This window comes from Eptatretus burgeri, chromosome 15, assembly GCF_056783735.1.
Source record: "Eptatretus burgeri isolate ZD-2024b chromosome 15, Ebu_testis_v1, whole genome shotgun sequence".
NCBI lineage: Eukaryota > Metazoa > Chordata > Myxini > Myxiniformes > Myxinidae > Eptatretus > Eptatretus burgeri.
The window spans coordinates 70,821,420-70,839,811 of record NC_140975.1 but is presented as its reverse complement, the minus strand read 5'-3'; the positions used below and the strand labels follow the sequence as shown (position 1 = coordinate 70,839,811).

Genomic DNA, 18,392 nt, shown 5'->3' with positions numbered 1-18,392 from the left:
GAGAGGGGTTGAGAGAGAGGGGTTGAGAGAGAGGGGTTGAGAGAGAGAGGGGTTGAGAGAGAGGGGTTGAGAGAGAGGGGTTGAGAGAGAGGGGTTGAGAGAGAGGGGTTGAGAGAGAGGGGTTGAGAGAGAGGGGTTGAGAGAGAGGGGTTGAGAGAGAGGGGTTGAGAGAGAGGGGTTGAGAGAGAGGGGTTGAGAGAGAGGGGTTGAGAGAGAGGGGTTGAGAGAGAGGGGTTGAGAGAGAGGGTTGAGAGAGAGGGGTTGAGAGAGAGGGGTTGAGAGAGAGGTGTTGAGAGAGAGGTGTTGAGAGAGAGGTGTTGAGAGAGAGGTGTTGAGAGAGAGGTGTTGAGAGAGAGGTGTTGAGAGAGAGGGGTTGAGAGAGAGGGGTTGAGAGAGAGGGGTTGAGAGAGAGGGGTTGAGAGAGAGGGGTTGAGAGAGAGGGGTTGAGAGAGAGGGGTTGAGAGAGAGGGGTTGAGAGAGAGGGGTTGAGAGAGAGGGGTTGAGAGAGAGGGGTTGAGAGAGAGGGGTTGAGAGAGAGGGGTTGAGAGAGAGGGGTTGAGAGAGAGGTGTTGAGAGAGAGGTGTTGAGAGAGAGGTGTTGAGAGAGAGGTGTTGAGAGAGAGGTGTTGAGAGAGAGGGGTTGAGAGAGAGGGGTTGAGAGAGAGGGGTTGAGAGAGAGGAGTTGAGAGAGAGGGGTTGAGAGAGAGGGGTTGAGAGAGAGGGGTTGAGAGAGAGGGGTTGAGAGAGAGGGGTTGAGAGAGAGGGGTTGAGAGAGAGGGGTTGAGAGAGGGGCTGAGAGAGAGGCGTTGAGAGAGAGGGGGTGAGAGAGAGGGGTTGAGAAAGAGGGGTTGAGAGAGAGGGGTTGAGAGAGAGGGGTTGAGAGAGAGGGGTTGAGAGAGAGGGGTTGAGAGAGAGAGAGTGTTTTGCCTTTTTTGCTTTATATATATATATATATATTCGTGATTTTGTGGGTGGATATCATATGTTATAAAAAATAATTTGATTTAATTCCATTGAGTTTCCCAGTTAATACGACGAATTTCAGAATATAGAATATGCTTATGAGATTACCAAATTAGCGCAAGACTTGAACTCGTCATCTTCATCAAACGTGTAATTATTAAGCTTGAAACGATAGTCACATGCCAAATTTTGTTTCATTTGAGCAAGTTATTATTGAGATATCGCAACATCGATGCGTCAGCAACAGTTGAATTGTTGAAAAACGGACGGTTTGACATGGGTCCCAATAAGGTGTTAAAATACAAAAATCAAAATAATATTTTCAATGTTAACATCTCTTTTTTTGTTTCTTTTCAATCAAAAGAGACACACATGAACGTAATTATGTACATTCGGTTTGATCATCAGGTGGGTGCACGGTCGGCCTCTCGAGCCCAGACCAAAACAGAAGAACAGATAGAAAAGAAGCTTTTTGTCCGTAAAACCACCATTACATATTTGTGTTGGGGTCACCATGTCGGGGTCAACGTAATCGAAGCAACGCGCACACAGGTTGAGAGGTTGGGAGAGAGAGGTAGAGAGAGAGAGAGGTCAAGAGAGAGGTAGAGAGAGGGAGAGAGAGGTCGAGAGAGAGAGGTTGGGCTGTTTTTTGGGTCGAGAGGCCGACCGTGCACCCACCTGATGATCAAACCGAATGTACATAATTACGTTCATGTGAGTCTCCTTTGATAGAAAAAAAAACATAAAAGATAACTTAGAACAAAGCGCAAGTTTGAGGCGATCGATACAAAACCAACAGCCTTACCTGCACCATCGGGACAAGGAAACCACGGAAGGGATTCACGTCGTGTTTCTTCATAAATGTAATGAGGTCTTTCTGTGCCTTGGAATCTGCCCCACATACAAGCACAAGACAAGAAAGGTAATGACTACGACAATCAGCAGGAATGGGGAGGGGGTGTTCGTGCAATCTGGGAACGCACATTCAAACATATTCCCACTTTTCTTGGACTCCTTCAACTGTTCCTGCAGCAACGTCATCTGTGGCATCACGTTGGTAAGTTTCACGGTCTCACGCTGGCCCTTCACGATCATGGGAAATACGATGATACGGAGTAACATCGTTCCTATGGAGAACATGGGGTGATGGTTTAATATGGCATCGATACACTTGAACTCTGATCATTCATTATAAATCGGCATAAAACGACCCGTTTAATGCAACTGATGGAAAAAGCTTATGTGCCGATGTTAAAACAATAATACAGCACCAGATTTACACATTACATACACAAACATGGCACCGATGTGATGGCACACCATGCTCTTATGAGACTGCACATTCTGCTCGCTCTGCGACCCGGTTACCGGTCACACAACATGCGGTTACCTAACCGGGTCGCACGGTTACCTAACTGGGTCGCACGACGTGCGGTTACCTAACCGGGTCGCACGGTTACCTAACTGTGTCGCACGACGTGCGGTTACCTAACCGGGTCGCACGACGTGAGGTTACCTAACCAGGTCGCACAGTTACCTAACCGGGTCGCACGACGTGCGGTTACCTAACCGGGTTGCTATGCCACTGATGTAATGCCCTCTGCTGTTTAGGGAAGGAATTTTGAATTTGCCCATGGTGCCAGCGACAGCTCGCCTACTCTTCGCGAAGGACACCATGGGATCTTTAACATCCACCAACGAATGATAATACATGGAACGCCCATTCAACGTCCATCTGAGGGACGGCACACATACACACTGACTCTGCCTGTGAAACACCGGAATGACAGGTTATAGCTGGGTCAGGATTCAAACTCGGGCTCGACAGCTTCGAAGCGAGTGTGCGTACTTCTAGTCTCGACATTGGCGAGACAGACCCTGCCACAACGGCTGCACCTATACGTCTGGTTAATGGGTTGGGCGGGGCGGTCTTTTCTTCTCCTCTTCTCCTCAATGCCGGCCATTCTCTGGTTTCTAAAATGGGCAGTTGCACTTTTGATACGAGGTCGCCAAGCAGCACAATCTGCAGCCTGATTCCCACAGTTGATGGTGGATATTGCAGATCGAGAGAGACTTTTGAAGTGAATTCTTGAAATGCTTAAATGGCTCCCTCCCTTCTGTCACATTTTTCCGGTGCTCAACTCCCCATACAGCACAGCCTTGGACAGGCAATTGTCATCCATCCAGACCACGTGGCCTGCCCATCTCAGCTGAGTCTGCAGGAGAAATGCTTCTCTGCTGGTGGTGTTGGATCTTTTTAACACTCCCACATTGGTAATAAAGTCTTGCCACCAGAGTTTTAGGATGATGCAGAGCGCTCAACGAGGCACACATGCCAGCAGACTGTGACCCATGACTCGGCACCATAAAAGAGGGTGAGGGTGACAACGGCTCTGTGAAACCTTGACTTTGGTTTGTATCCTTAAGTTGTGGTTTTTCCAGACATGCTCCGAGTCTCCCAAAGGCACTGCTGGCTTTGGAGAGCCTTTTGTCAATTTCCTTATTGATTGTGGCATCACACGAGATGAACTCCCCAGGTAAGTGAACTTTTAGACGGCGTTAAGTTCAGTTCCCTCAATAGTTATCTTTGGTGGTGAATCGGCTTCGCATGGAGCGTGCTGCTGATGGAGGACTTCAGTTTTCTTCAGGCGAATGATAAGCCCGAACTGTTGTGCTGCATCAACAAAGGAAGTCGTTATGTGCTACGGATCAGACTGTGTATGAGCCACCAGAGTACAGTCATCTGCGAACAGGAGCTCACGAATGAACTATCGTGTAGTCTTCGTGTGGACGTGTAAGCGTCTGAGGTTGAAGAGGTTTTCATGAAGTTGGCCGATCATGGTAACAAATCCAGGTGGGCATCTAAGCCTTGCAAGAATCTTCTGGAGACCCTCCCAGCTCATGTTGTCAAAAGCCTTGGTGTGTTCGAAAAAGGTAACATCCAGTCCTGAGTTATGCTCTCGGCACTTTTCCTGTGCAGTATTTGTCCGAGCACAAATACCATGTCCGTTGTACTCTGTTTGCTCGAAAGCCACACTGGCTCTCTGGGAGGACCACCTTTTCTGTGGCAGGCACAAACCTGTGAAGAAGGATTCGAGCCAAAATCGTCCCAGCAGTGAAAAGAAGGGTGATCCCACAGTCGTTGAAACAGTCCGACTAGTTTCCATTGTTCTTCTACAGGGTGATGATCACAGCGTCACACACATCTTGTGGAATTGTGCCCCGCTCCCAGCGGGCTTCAAATAATTTATGGAGCTTCGCGCGTAGTCCAGGAGATCCATATTTCAAAGCTTCAGGTGGAAACTGTAAAACTTTCCAACCCGCATTTCTCTCAATGGAAAATCCTTACTTCTGGACTCGGTGATGACAAACTTTTCCGCAAATGTCTCCTGCTCTTCCTCTGCTCCAACTGGTTCATCTGATCACATGTGCTTGTGCAAGTCAACATCTCTCTGGCTATTCTCACAGCTGCCTCAATGCCAGCGAGTTTGGCATTTCACTCAAGCAGTTTGGCAGGGACAGCAAACAGCCATCTCTCTTCAGGACTGATCTGATCTCCCATGTCGACTGCCCCCGATGTTAACTCAGCCTGTCAATTCTTCCACAGATTATATCACTCACTCACTCATTCATTCACTCACACATTCACATTCCATCTCATACCCTTCTTCCCACCCATGGTACACTGAATCCTCTGGTAAGGCAGTTGTTCTGAAACAATTTGCCTTCTCTTCCTGGAAGGCAAATCGGACCGAAGGCGATCTCAGTGCTTGCCAAAAAGTCCGAACACAGTGTGTGTCCGCCCTCAGGAGAGCGAGAAAACCTCAAGAATCAACTTTCAAGCTCGTCTCCATGCTCTAAAACCAAGTTGCGCCATGTTAAGTCTGTCTCTGGTGGATGCTTCCCTTCCATCCCTTCAAATGGCACCACAGCCGACTCTGCTCGGGAGAAGCCTAAGTACCCCAATTCTGTGTTTGCTTCCAAATATTGTGTCCCCAACCCCTCACTCTCGGTACCCATCTTCCCTGTCATATCCAACTGCTCCTGGACTCTGTGCCTTTTGAAGCTGAGAAGGTGGAGCACGTTTTTTTTTTTGTTTTTTTTCAAACCTCGACTCTGACTCTGCTGCTGGAACAGACGGCATCAGCTCGCGTGTCCTAAAAACCTGCTCTGCTGGTCTTGCACATCCTCTCTCAGCCGTTTTCACACCGTCATTTACGCCGTCACCTTCCATCTACTTGGAAATCTGCTGACATCACTGCACTGCATTAAAAAAAAAAAAGGTACTAAAACTGATACCCTCAACGACAGGCCTATCAGCTTCCTTCCAATCATCAGCAAGGTCATGGAATCCATCATCACAGTTGAAATAAAATAATTCCTCTTCTACAACAACTTCATCTCAGACCACCAATTTGGTTTCAGACCAGGTCACTCCATCTTGGACATGCTGCTTCGAATGACCCAACAATGGATGGGGGCCCTCAATGTGAGACGCGAGTTCAGGAGTGCCTCTCTGGACATAATAGTATCTTGTGCCTTTCATACGGTCTGGCATCCTGCCTAGCTCTCCAAACTGTCTGACTATGGCATCCAAGGCCAACTCCACACATGGCTTACCGACTTCCTCTACTTTATTAACCAACGCGTGGCACTCACCACAATCCGTTCATCTTCTCTCCCTATCAAGGCTGGAGTGCCCAAGACAGTGTTCTCGGCCCTGTCCTATTCCTGATCTTCATCAATGATGTATCTGACTCTCTGGAAAAAAACCTCTATCTATTTGCTAATGACTCAACCCTCTGCCATGACATCCCTCATCCTTCAGACGGGCAGGGTGCATTGGCCTCTTCCCTCTTTTCAGACCATGAAATTTTTTTTTTTTAATCACAAGCTGGTCAAACACTTGAAATGTCTTTCAAACCTGACAAATCTCACTATCTTTCTTCAAAAGGACTGTCTGGCAACCCCCCCCCCCCACAACCCCAACTCCCCCAATCTACATTTTAAACAATTCTCTTGAGGAGGTTCAGTCATTCAAACTCCTGGGTCTCACTAACGGCCACAATCTTTCTTGGGCAAACCACATTTCAACATTGGCCTCCAAAGCCAACCACTGAATCAGCATCCTCCGTGGTACAAGGTCCTTCCTTGGCACACCTGAACTCCTATCCACCGACAAGTCCTTCATTCCCAGCTCGATGAAGTGCTGCTCTCCCCTCTGGGATGGCTCCCCTGCCTCACATCTTGACGAGCTTGACACTGAGGAAACCAAGGCCTTCAAGATTATTGGACTCTCCCACAGTAAAGCTGAGTTGATGAGCTTATCACTTTTCCATCACAGACAGGTAGTTGATCTCTGTCTTCTACCACCTCCTTTCTGGTCTTGCACTCTCTGCTCTCTGTGCTTTGCCCCACCAGGTTTCTGCAGGACTCACATGGTCCACAATCAACCCTCTTCTGGTAAAACGACCCAAATGCAGGACCATTGCTCACCTCCACTCCTTTCTTCCTCTTTTTTTTTTCTCCCCTCATTTGTGGAATATACTTCCACACCCTCTTCAATCTCATTCTTCCCTCCAGGTCTTCAAGACGGCTGTTTCCCACCATCAAATCGTCCCCAATCCAAAACCATGATCTTTTCTACCCTCGTCAACCCCACCCAAATCCCTCACAACTTTCCAGTTTTTCCTCCTTGTAATTTTCTTCTCCATGTACGCGTGCTTTGCGTCCTGTTTTTGTCTGTTACATCCTGATCTGTTCAGTGTGCTAGCTCTTCCACGAGCCTCGATTATGCATGAAAAATAAAATTTCCATCAATTACTGGGGCTTTGTTGCTTTTCATAAGGTTGTTGTTGCATCACATCCCTGGACAGTTCCCTCAAACAAGCCCGTGGCAGGGAGACAGCCGATCAATCTACCAGGAACGTCCCAGAGATCCCCCACATCCAGGATGGTGTACCCCCGCCTTCACAAAGTCAGGGGCACAACAGAGTTCAAGAGTTCGACAGTTTGAGAGTGAGGAGAGACAAAAGGGAAAGGGCCGGTCTCTGGGGAATGATCGGCACTCTGACCATGACCATGACCATGCTACCTTGATGAATCCGGGCAGTAGGGAAGAATGGGGAAGACTTGCATTGGGGGATAGAACCACCGCGAAGAGGCATCCCCGACAGTCGTTTTTCATAAGGTTGATGAGCAGTAGTGGTTTCTTGTGGTGTGGGACACTAATCAAGTTCAACCTTGACAGGCAGTTGAGGAATTACAGTTTTAATATAATGACAGCATCATGTACTGTCCAATCAGCACTGAAGAGGGTATGAAATTGCTCTGACCAGCAATCCAAGACAGAGTCTTTGTCAGTGGGCAGGGTTTGACCATCAGAGCATCTCAGAGGGGATTTGAATCTGGAAGGTGGAGTCATGAACATATTTTAGTGCTTCATAGAAGCTTTTGGTGTCACCAGTGTCAGCATACTTTTGGGTTCTTTCTGCAAGAGCAGCCCACCAGTCATTTTAGACGTCACGCAATTTTTGTTGAAGGACGTTGAATGCATGGTAATAGGCCATCGTCCTTTCCCGTCTAGTTGGCTGTGCTGGAACGGCTTGGTGCGTGGACATTTTCTTTGTCATCAAGGCTTGGATTTATTGGTCATTTTCATCAAACCAGTCCCGGTTCTCCCTGCGACCGATCCCAACGACCTCTTTCATAGTATTGAGGATTTCTGACCGAACGTGTTTACAAAACTCATCAGATCGTTGGCTTTAACTTGCGAATTGAATTAATTGGACATGGTTACCAGAGCGAGGTGAAACTATACCTTTACAATATGGAGGCGAATGATAGCAAGAAGAATATAAGCGCCGATCAATGCACACATACCTGCTATAATTGCACCCCACCATGGAAGGCCAGCGTTTATGTGGAACATCTCGAAGAGGTTTTGCACGACACCAACGGGCGAGTAACCGCCGAGACCCAGGTCTCCGAGCCGGAGCTCGCACAGAGGTGGCGCGATTTGTGAGACGTCTGCCGTGATGCCGACATTTAAAGGTTCCGTCACCGCCACGGGGTTTTCGGCCGGTGGTAACGGGATCGCCGCAGCGACCGTCGGGGAGGGGCTCCCGGAGTGTGGGTGGAGAGCGTTGGAGAAGGTCGTGGTGGACCTTGCCACCTGGGCGCACAGAAAGTGAAAAAAATGAACAAACATCACAAAAAGGAATTTGAATTTGATACCTTCACAGGGATCACGCGTAATTATTTTTTTTTGCGGCCCACATATTATTTGATGGTGTACCAAAATTCATAAAAATCAGTATACACGTTTAAATTGCTGTTTCTCATGACACTTGCACATCAAATTTCAGCGCTTTTCATACCAACAACCTCACAACTCGTAATCACAGAACACTCGCGTCAGCTGTTCAATCATCTACCGACGAACTTGCAGCAAAACAATACGAGGACAATTTCAATCTTTGCTGAAGAAAAATTTATTCACATATTAAACCAGTTTATTGAGTTTTCCAAAGCAACTGCTCGCTCAATACAACTTTCAGTTGTTGACGAGTGACTTGTTCTCGAATCCTGGATACTTAGAGGCTGCATCATGACGGTGCACGCCTTCTCCGAGATGGAGTCTCAGCACCACGTGATCACATGAGTCATTCCGTTCTCTCCTAAAATTAGGCAGCCAATAAGAAGTTGCACACTATACACTGATCTCGGGAAAGGTATCCATGGGTTCACGTCGGCCGTCGGGTTGTGTTGCTGAGAGACGACCTTGGAGTTAAAGGCTTAACAAGAGGGTGAGCAAAGGATCGTGTGGCCTGGAAAGCAGCCATGAGGTGAACCACGGCTTACACATGCAAGCATGGAAACAGCCGTAAAACAATGATGATGATGATCATCATCATCATCGTCAAGCCAATACAAGGAGTGGGAATTACACCACACTCGTCATAAGTATACATTGCATATATCGAAGATTTTGACACAAGTCGCTACACGGGACGGAGTTTTTGGTGGCCATTGGCACCCGGGCCACCGCTCATTTCGAACCCTGACTTCAAGTAAAGTACACTCGGACACCGGTCGACTGCACCTCTTCGCATCGCATTTTGACGGATCATAGAGTAGTTCGGAACATTTTTGGATCGATCGAGCAAATGTTTTCACGTCGCTCACAGGGCTTGTTTTTTTTCCATTTCACGTGTTTAAAGGTTTTGGGGGTGAAAAGTTTCGCCATATTTGCTCCATGTTGTTATCCGCACATTTATTTTCTTTTTAAAGCAGCTCTTGCAATCGGCTCCGTCTGCCCGTCTGTCACCGGATCTCTTCATAAACGGTCGTGTAGAAGTTCAAACTTGGTGTTTATGATCACCGCATGGCAAGAAGGTGCAAGAGCAGTATCGTTTTTGACTCTGACCCCTGGGACCCTGGGGTGAGGGCCCAAAGGTCAAATACCAAAAGATGTAATTACGGGCAAATTTTTTAACATTTTCAATGAACCTTTGTATATCCAAATCAACGTTGGGGGATACATGAAATATGCAATAGATTTTTTGGATTTGAACCATGTTTCATGCCCCGGAGGTGGGGACGTCGGGTCACAAGGGGTCAAAATGGAAGATTTTTTTTTTTTTAACTCAAAATTTGATATTGGATCATTCCTGGTGGAACCTTTTGCCATCTTTACCTCCACCACCGAAGGTGAAGGAGGTTCTGTTTCACCCGTTTCTGTCTGTTTGTCTGTGTACAGGATAGCTCAAAAAGTTGTTGACGGATCCGGATGAAATTTTGTGTTCACATTCGGTGTGTGACAAGGACGAAGTGGTTAGATTTTGGTGAAGATCCAGATCCGGCTACTGGAATTTTTATTCCTTCACCATTGAGAGATCGGGCCAAAAAAGATATGTAGCATGACATCTTAAAAAGTATATATTGACTGGGCCCGATATGTTCTCGTGGATCAGGCATTACGTGGCGGAGGTATGCGCTCTACCGAATGCCCTTCTTGTTCAACTTTGCTTTCGGTGGAAAGCGTGGGAATTTGCGATGGCATGCCGTTGACTTCACTCGAGTTTCCTCCACCACTGAAGGTTAACGGAGATTATGTATTTTCACCCCTGTTTATCCGTCTTTGTTTGCAAGCAGAGTCTCTCAAGAAGTCATGGACAGGTTCAGACGAAACCTGGTGGACAGGTTTGGTGTGTGATAAGGACAAATCAACGAGTTTTTCGTGAAGATTCGCATCTGGACACGAGAATTTTTAAGTGATTCTTCACCATTGAAAGAAAGGGCCAAAAAACAATATGTAGCACAATATTTAGACTTTGTGGATGAGTTGGGTAAGTGACAAGAACAAGCCGATTCGATTTTCGTTGAGGTCCGGATGCAGAGCCAGCCGATCAGAGGGATCCAAAACGTAAAAACTGTTCAGCCTGGCAAAGACCATCTCTACTCAGCTAGCAGCACACGCACACGGACGATTTGAGCGGTGAATCAAACACCTGTTATCATTACCCGGCAGTTACAATAAGAGCACTGGAAAATTATTATGTATCATCAACACAAATTTCTACAAATCAAATGAACCACCATCTATTAATAGTAGAGAGAAAATATGTATGTACGTATCATCAACTCCTCCAAAAGGATTTGACCAAGGATGCGAAAACTTTCAATGTCCCCCCCCCCTCCACGGGGGAAAGAGAGAGGAGGGAGGGGGAAAGAGAGAGGAGGGAGGGGGGAAAAGAGAGAGGAGGGAGGGGAAAAAAGAGAGAGGAGGGAGGGGAAAAAAGAGAGGAGGGAGGAGAAAAAAGAGAGGAGGGAGGGGAAAAAGATAGGAGGGAGGGGAAAAAGAGAGGAGGGAGGGAAAAAGAGAGGAGGGAGGGGGAAAGAGAGAGGAGGGAGGGTGGAAGAGAGAGGAGGGAGGGGGAAAGAAAGGAGGGAGGAGTAAAGAGAAAGGAGGGAAGGGGAAAGAGAGAGGAGGGAGGAGAGAGAGGGAGAGAGGAGAGAGGGGGGGGAAGAGAGAGGGAGAGAGGAGATAGGAGAGAGGAGCGAGGAAGGGGGAAGCGAAGGGAAGGCAGACATGTGGTGGAGCGTCAATTACAATTCATAGTTGTGTGTGTGTGTGTGTGTGTGTGTGTGTGTGTGTGTGTGTGTGTGTGTGTGTGTGTGTGTGTGTGTGTGTGTGTGTGTGTGTGTGTGTGTGTGTGTGTGTGTGTGTGTGTGCACGCGCGCGTGCGTGTGCGCGCGCGCGCGCACGTGCGCGCGCGCGTGCGTGTATATATATTGTTGCGAATTCGCGCCCGCCGGCGTGCGGACGGCCACGTCACTCAAATCGCGACCGCGTCGCCCACCGGACGGACAATTGAGTTGTGACCCTCTGGGAACTATCACCGGGAGCCAGTCATGGGTGGGCCTTTTGACCTCACCACAATCGTGCCAATCAGCCACCCGCGGAGGATAGGGTTGTTCGTCAAACTCGACCTACCCAAGTACCTACGCGGATGGTTAATCGGGCGATTGTACCTCGCCGCAGGTCGACTCCAGACACGAGCCGCTTGGGCGGCCCGTTCCGTACTATCGGGATAACCGAGCGGTGTTTTCGTCGACCTCGACGGTTCAGATTATTTACCGGGCATTTTGCACCCACTACGAACCCTTTACGTGAAGCAGGATGGAGGGTCAATGAAGAAAAGACGAAGCAAAACGGGAAAACAGCTCACACAATGCACATTTATTTCCCGGCACACGGAAAGCACATATATACAGCCATACAGTCAAAATGCACATATAGCAACCAAAACAAAAGCAACAACGACGCAGAGTTACTACCGACTACGCGTACACACGGCAACACTTATACAGTTCTACTTTACAGACGGTGCCAACACACATTTACACAAAAGCAAAGGAAAGAAGCCACCCTCATAGACAAGGGGGCAGACAGGCCTGTAGGCCAATTGTGCGCATGACCTGGAGGAGCGGCCAGGTCCGCGAGACCTGGGGGGTCCAACCCGCGTCCTCTAGACACGTTGGCGGGCGAGCCGCAGATGTGGCTGCGCGGCTGTGCTCCGACTCCGTGCTCCTTGGTGGGTTTCGTTGGCACGACATTTGGAGTGGGGTGGGAACGGGGCCCCCTTTTGCACTATCTCAGCATGGGGGAAAGGGGAATTGTTGATGCCCTGGGGGAGGGAAATGGCTGGCTGGCTTGGGCCCCGCGACGAGCGATCCCACACCGCGACCTCGTCGCCGACCGCCGTCCTTCTCGCCTCGGACCCGAGCTCCTTTGCCTCTTCCCGCAACTCTTCTCAGCCGACTCCAGAACCCAACTCTCTCGATGACACTCTCTTCCACTCTCCAACCAAAACCGACTCACTCTGCCATGATTCGCCTTGCGCTCGCCGTATTATAGGCTGGCAGGAGCAGCTAATATGCAAATATTCGGATCAGAATGACCTCGGGGGTGGAGCCACGCTCACCCATTGGTCGGAGGAAATGGGGGCGTGAACCTCCCCTGATCCTAGAATTTGCATATATCGATTTCAAACAGACGCGCCTGGAGGCGGGGCCAAGCCGCCCCGTGCTTGCTAATTGGACGGAGGAGAAGTGGGCGTGTAGCGTTCTTGATCCGAATTTTCCCTCGGAAAGGCCGCTATTTGCGCTCGCGGCTCAGTGTGCTCGGCACCGATCGCCGAATGGGCCCGAGACAGCCCAACGTTCAGTGTTCACAGGTGGTGCAGGAATGACCGTAGAAGGAGAGAGGTGAAGGTGGTGGAGGGTTTTCGGTGGTGGTTGATGGTTATGGTGCCGTTGGGAATGGCGGTGATGCGATGTTTGCGGGATTGAGTTGTGAAGGTAAAGGTCGTGGCTGTTGGCGTTGTTGTTGTTGTGGTTGGTGACGATGGCTGGCGTGGCGGTTAAGGTGGTTGTTGTGTGATGGCGGTTGAGACGTGGTTGGTTCAAAATAAAGATAGAACAGAAAAACGCCAAACTCAAAGGATCGCAGCCCGAATGAATCACATAAATTCCCTCGATACAACGGGTTTGGGCTAACTACACATGTACTTACAGATATCTCACCTACGGGCTCTGAATGGTGGTTTGCTAATTTCCACAGCCGTAACTATATATATATATATATATATATATATATATATATATATATATATATATATATATATATACACATATACACATATATATATACACATATACACACGAGTGGGGCACCCGTGGGAGACCCAGGGGCACAGAAAGGTATGACATTTGGACATTTTGAGTTCGATGCTGCATGTAGAATCTTCCAAAATGGGTACTGGAAATTCATCAGATCCAGAAATGATGTATAATGTACACAATTTATTTCACATTATGTGTAAATACATCACATGTCAAATAGTTTGATTATAAATACCAGATAGCCGAAATGGCCGTGTTTGGAGTAAAGCCAAATTGCAACCTCGGATATTGTCTCGGAAGTTGCGGTATTTTCCATCATTACCTTGATAAAGTTGTTGCAGTCAGGCAGGTACGCAAAATAGTGGAGGTAATTGGACTTTCCTCTTGGAGCAACAAAGAGGAAATACATCCCCTTTCCCTGTTGATTCATTTGTAAAATGTTTTACAGAACAGTACACACATAGTGAGGTCAAAGGACCGCAATTATGCTCTTGGACAATATTATCAGGTACTTCGTCCGGATTCATTACGGATGGAGTTGTGTATATGTTTGCTGAGCATGCATTACCCTCCAAAGTCTTCATTACTCAGCGTCCTGTGCACGTGTATGATGAAATTCATCAGCCGTTTCATTCTCCTATCTCGTTCTATTTCTTTCTGCTTCCCATGCAAGTCGATGATGACGTTCATCAGATGTTTCATTCTGTTCCCCCATTCTTTTATTAATTTTGGAAATGGCAGTTCCAAATGCAACGCGTCGCGTTACGTCCTCCGGTTTAACGTCCCTCTGATGGATGCCTCACCCTGCATGCCAAACGCCAGGGTGGTAGTTTTTTGTTGGGTTGGGATTCCTACCCTGACAAGATAGCTCAAAGCCAAATGTACAATTCTTTGAGTCTAAGCTATCCTGGCAGGCCATAAAATAAGAAATGCAATGTGATCGATTATTTGAAACAATACTTTACTTTTATGATGCTTAAGAAGTGTGACGTCATCATGTCGACGTCATCCTGCTTCACGCAGGGGCTTTGGACTTGTGTGACTCCGGGATCAAAGAGTGTCTTAGACGAGCAACTTTTTATTGTGACTACATCTGAGGAATGAACCATAATTCATTGTGATGACTGTCGAGAGAATACAGCTCAACTGGAAAAAAAAATCCGTGGGGAAAAGTGTTGTGGGCGTGTATATGGGCATCACACCGTTCTGTCCGGCGATAACCGAAATTACTCTTTTGGTTAGTGGAGAGCAAACAAAAGAACATTTTTTTTTAAATGAACGATTTAAAATAAACTTATTAAAGTGTTCGTGTATAAAACGAAGTTTGTGTGTTTGTTTTCTATAAAAGACCTCACGATTTTCTTTGCTCCGCATTATGAAAACGTACCTTCTTGAGGCGGTGGATAATACACCGCTGCCACGATTGCGAACGTGCATACTTTCATTTTCTTTGCACGAGTTGTAATCAAAATATACTTTTGTTTCTTCAACAGGTAACTCTGATAAGAAGGTAACTGAATGATAACTGGCCCTCACCACATCACGTCCAAGCAGATACATTGAAAATGGCTATGAGAATGTATTTTTGTGTAAAAACAGAAATATTTGTCCCATTTTCTCACCTTCTGCCAAAACTGAAACTTGAATCATCTAAATGACTCGAAAAAAAACATGAAATCAGAAGGTGAATTTGAGTAAAGGTCTCTCCGTGAAGGAGTCTCAATGGACTTTATATTGTCGGCCTTGATTTCACTTAAAATGCAAGTTTTGTCGAAAACGTTAATTTCCTTCGTGTTTTTTTTTGCATCCGAAACTTACACCATCTGAGCGATTCCAAACAATGAAATCACATATCGAATTCGAGTGAAGACAAGCCGGTAGGCGACATGGGTGGTCGCTACATAATTGCATCCTCGTCATGCAGTTTTTGACAGATTGGGCTGAAAATTTTTGACAAAGAGGTTGATTATAGTGCGCATAAAAGACTTGAAGCCGATTTTTGATTTTCTAATACATTAATTTTTTTAGGGTTTTTCAAAAAATTCAAAGTCCCGTTGCTAGGCAACGGTGGTGTCCATAGCAACGGTGCTCAAAAGCATAGAACTAGATCCTGGTATGAACCTACCTGTCAAGTTTCATCAAAATCGGTTGACTCCTCTGGCCTCCAGAGCTGTCCATTACATACAGACATACAAACAAACACATACAGACAGACGGAAAAAGTGAAAATAAGGGTACTCGAGCGACCACCCAACATACAGACGGAAAACCTGAGAATAACGGGAGTCTAGTGACCACCCAATAAAGCCAGGAGAGTGCAAGAAAGTGTGATTCTCACAATAGAGGCAATACGGAGTGAACAAAATGGCGGCAATTTGATTTTGAAGCCCCTCCCTGAACAAACAAGCCCCTCCCTAAACGGGCAGAATATATATATATATATATATATATATATATATATATATATATGTATATGTATATATATATATATATGTATATATATATATATATATGTATATATATATATATATATATATATATATGTGTATATATATATATATATATATATATATATATATATATATATATATATATATATATATATATATGTATATATATATATATATATATATATATATATATATATATATATATATATATATATATATATATATATATATATATATATATATATATATATATATATATATATATATATATATATATATATATATATATATATGTATATATATATATATATATATATATATATATATATATATATATATATATATATATATATATATATATATATATATATATATATATATATGTATATATATATATATATATATATATATATATATATATATATATATATATATATATATGTATATATATATGTATATATATATATATATATATATATATATATATATATATATATATATATATATATATATATATATATATATATATATATATATATATGTATATATGTATATATATATATATATGTATATATATATATATATATATATGTATATATATGTATATATATATATATATGTATATATATGTATATATATGTATATATATATATGTATATATATATATATATATATATATATATATATATATATATATATATATATATATATATATATATATATATATATATATATATATATATATATATTTATATATATATAAATATATATATGTATATATATGTATATATATGTATATATATATATATATATATATATATATGTATATATATATATATATATATATATATATATATATATATATATATATATATATATATATATATATATATATATATATACAAACATGATTACTCCAAATTTTAAGAAGCAAAATGTCCTCAGGATTAAGGGTCAATGAGACAAAAACATTTGAGAACCACTGGCCTCAGGAGTTGTCCATTCACCCACCCCCAACCAGCCCCCCCCCAAAAAAAACTGCACACGTCCCCGAAGCACCCTGTCTTCGCGAGCCAGTGAGTGAGTGAGTGAGTGAGTCCACACTGGTTCTCAGATCTCCTATAATCTATATACCCTGGTGAGGCTCTTTGTTAAAGTAGTTCTTGGTTTATACAGACGTAGTAAGTATTACAGGTGCTACATTGTACCTCTGAGCTGCTTCCCAGTCGAACTGGCAGGAAACCCCAGGCAGGTCTGGCTTGGCATTGTTGAGCTAATCGTGCCCAGCTCCAACGAACAGCACGTCCCAGACACACCGTTCCACACTGACAGTGCAATGAGAAATAAAACAAGTCCTTGAGAATCAACCAGACAAAAAGATTTCCTGTTTTCATAATCACCTTGAACAGCTTTTTCAGAGTTTCAGTGTTGTTGGCCCTGATCGTGGCCCATGTCATTGTTCAACAATCCGTTTTCTTTGTTCCCATGGTTGCCTTATAAACAATGCACGTTTAATTCAGTTTGCCTGAAGAAAAATACCATGATTATATATATATATATATATATATATATATATATATATATATATATATATATATATATATATATATATATTGCATCCTGCAAAAATTTAACACTCAAACAGTTAAAAGAGCAATTCACTGAATGAGAATGGGGAAATGTGCAATTCTAAGTTCACAAAGCAGTCTGAGTTGTGCTAAAGGTAGAAAGTCAGGAGTGGGTGATTGGGTGTGACGTTTCTACAGGGGGGCGATGGGGGTAGAGCCAGAGGGAAGAAGGGGGTAGAGAGGAAGGGATATGGTTAGAAGGAAGGAAGGAGTGGGTAGAGGGGTCTGGTGGAGTACATATGGCTGGTGGTGGTACGCGGGGGTTAGTGGTGGTATGGGGGGAGGGGGATTAGTGATGGTACCGGGGGGGGTTAGGGATGGTATGGGGGGATTAGTGGTGGTACGGGGGGGATTAAGGGTGGTACCGGGGGGGGTTAGGGGTGGTACTGAGGGGGGCTAGGGGTGGCACTGGGGGTAGGGGTGGTACCGGGGGGTTAGCGGTGGTACGGGGAGGTTAGGGGTGGTGCTGGGGAGTTAGAGATGGTATGGGGGGGGGGTTCGTGGCGGTGGAGCGGAAAGAGGTGGCGGCCACAGTGCAGCAGGACCAGGCGGCGGTGCAGAGGGGACCAGGTGGCGGCGGTGCAGGCAGTGCAGTGGGTGCAGGCAGTGGTGAAGGTGCAGCAATAGAAATGGGTAGACGTGAGGTATGGGAGATAGTTTTTGTGGGTGATGAGACAATTAAATAAGTAGATTCTTCATTCCGCAGGAAGGATTGCAGACAGAGAATTCTGTGTGGTTTTGAAGGAGTGGGACTTCGGGACATTGAAGGAAGGGTAAACAATATTGTATCAGGTCATGGCAGGAAGAAGTTGGTTGTGATACACTTCGGTGTGAATGATGTAGGGAAAGTTTATTCAGATGTTGTGAAAAATAGATACAGGATATTGGGGAAGCGGTAAGAAAAATAAATACAGGACATATACAAGGCCAGGCAAGAAAATAGAATTTCAGGAAGGGAAAAGTTAAACATATTCTTTACCAATGCCAGAAGTTTAAATAATAAGATGGAAGAGCTTGACGCCAAAGTAGACAGCGAGGATTACGATAGAGTTACAGTGAGTGTGGCATGGTTTAAGGAGAGTAACTGGAGGACAGGATTAGAAGGTTACAAGGTGTATCGGTGTGATAGGAAGGAGAGAATTGGAGGAGGAGGAGTAACAATC

The 18,392-nt window shown here is 44.9% G+C and overlaps 1 protein-coding gene across 3 annotated transcripts in view; it reads right to left on the bottom strand.

Moving 5' to 3' along the window:
- The window catches only part of OXA1L (OXA1L mitochondrial inner membrane insertase), a 71,798-nt gene that overhangs the window by 49,093 nt on the left and 4,313 nt on the right, over positions 1-18,392 (bottom strand). For all 3 annotated transcript variants that reach the window (XM_085856869.1, XM_085856868.1, XM_085856870.1), the window contains exons 2-5: positions 16,810-16,926; positions 7,845-8,136; positions 1,946-2,089; positions 1,768-1,853 (exon numbers count right to left, since the gene is read on the bottom strand). In XM_085856869.1, the coding sequence (XP_085712995.1) occupies positions 1,768-1,853; positions 1,946-2,089; positions 7,845-8,136; positions 16,810-16,926 (639 nt within the window). The remainder of the gene's footprint in view (positions 1-1,767; positions 1,854-1,945; positions 2,090-7,844; positions 8,137-16,809; positions 16,927-18,392) is intronic.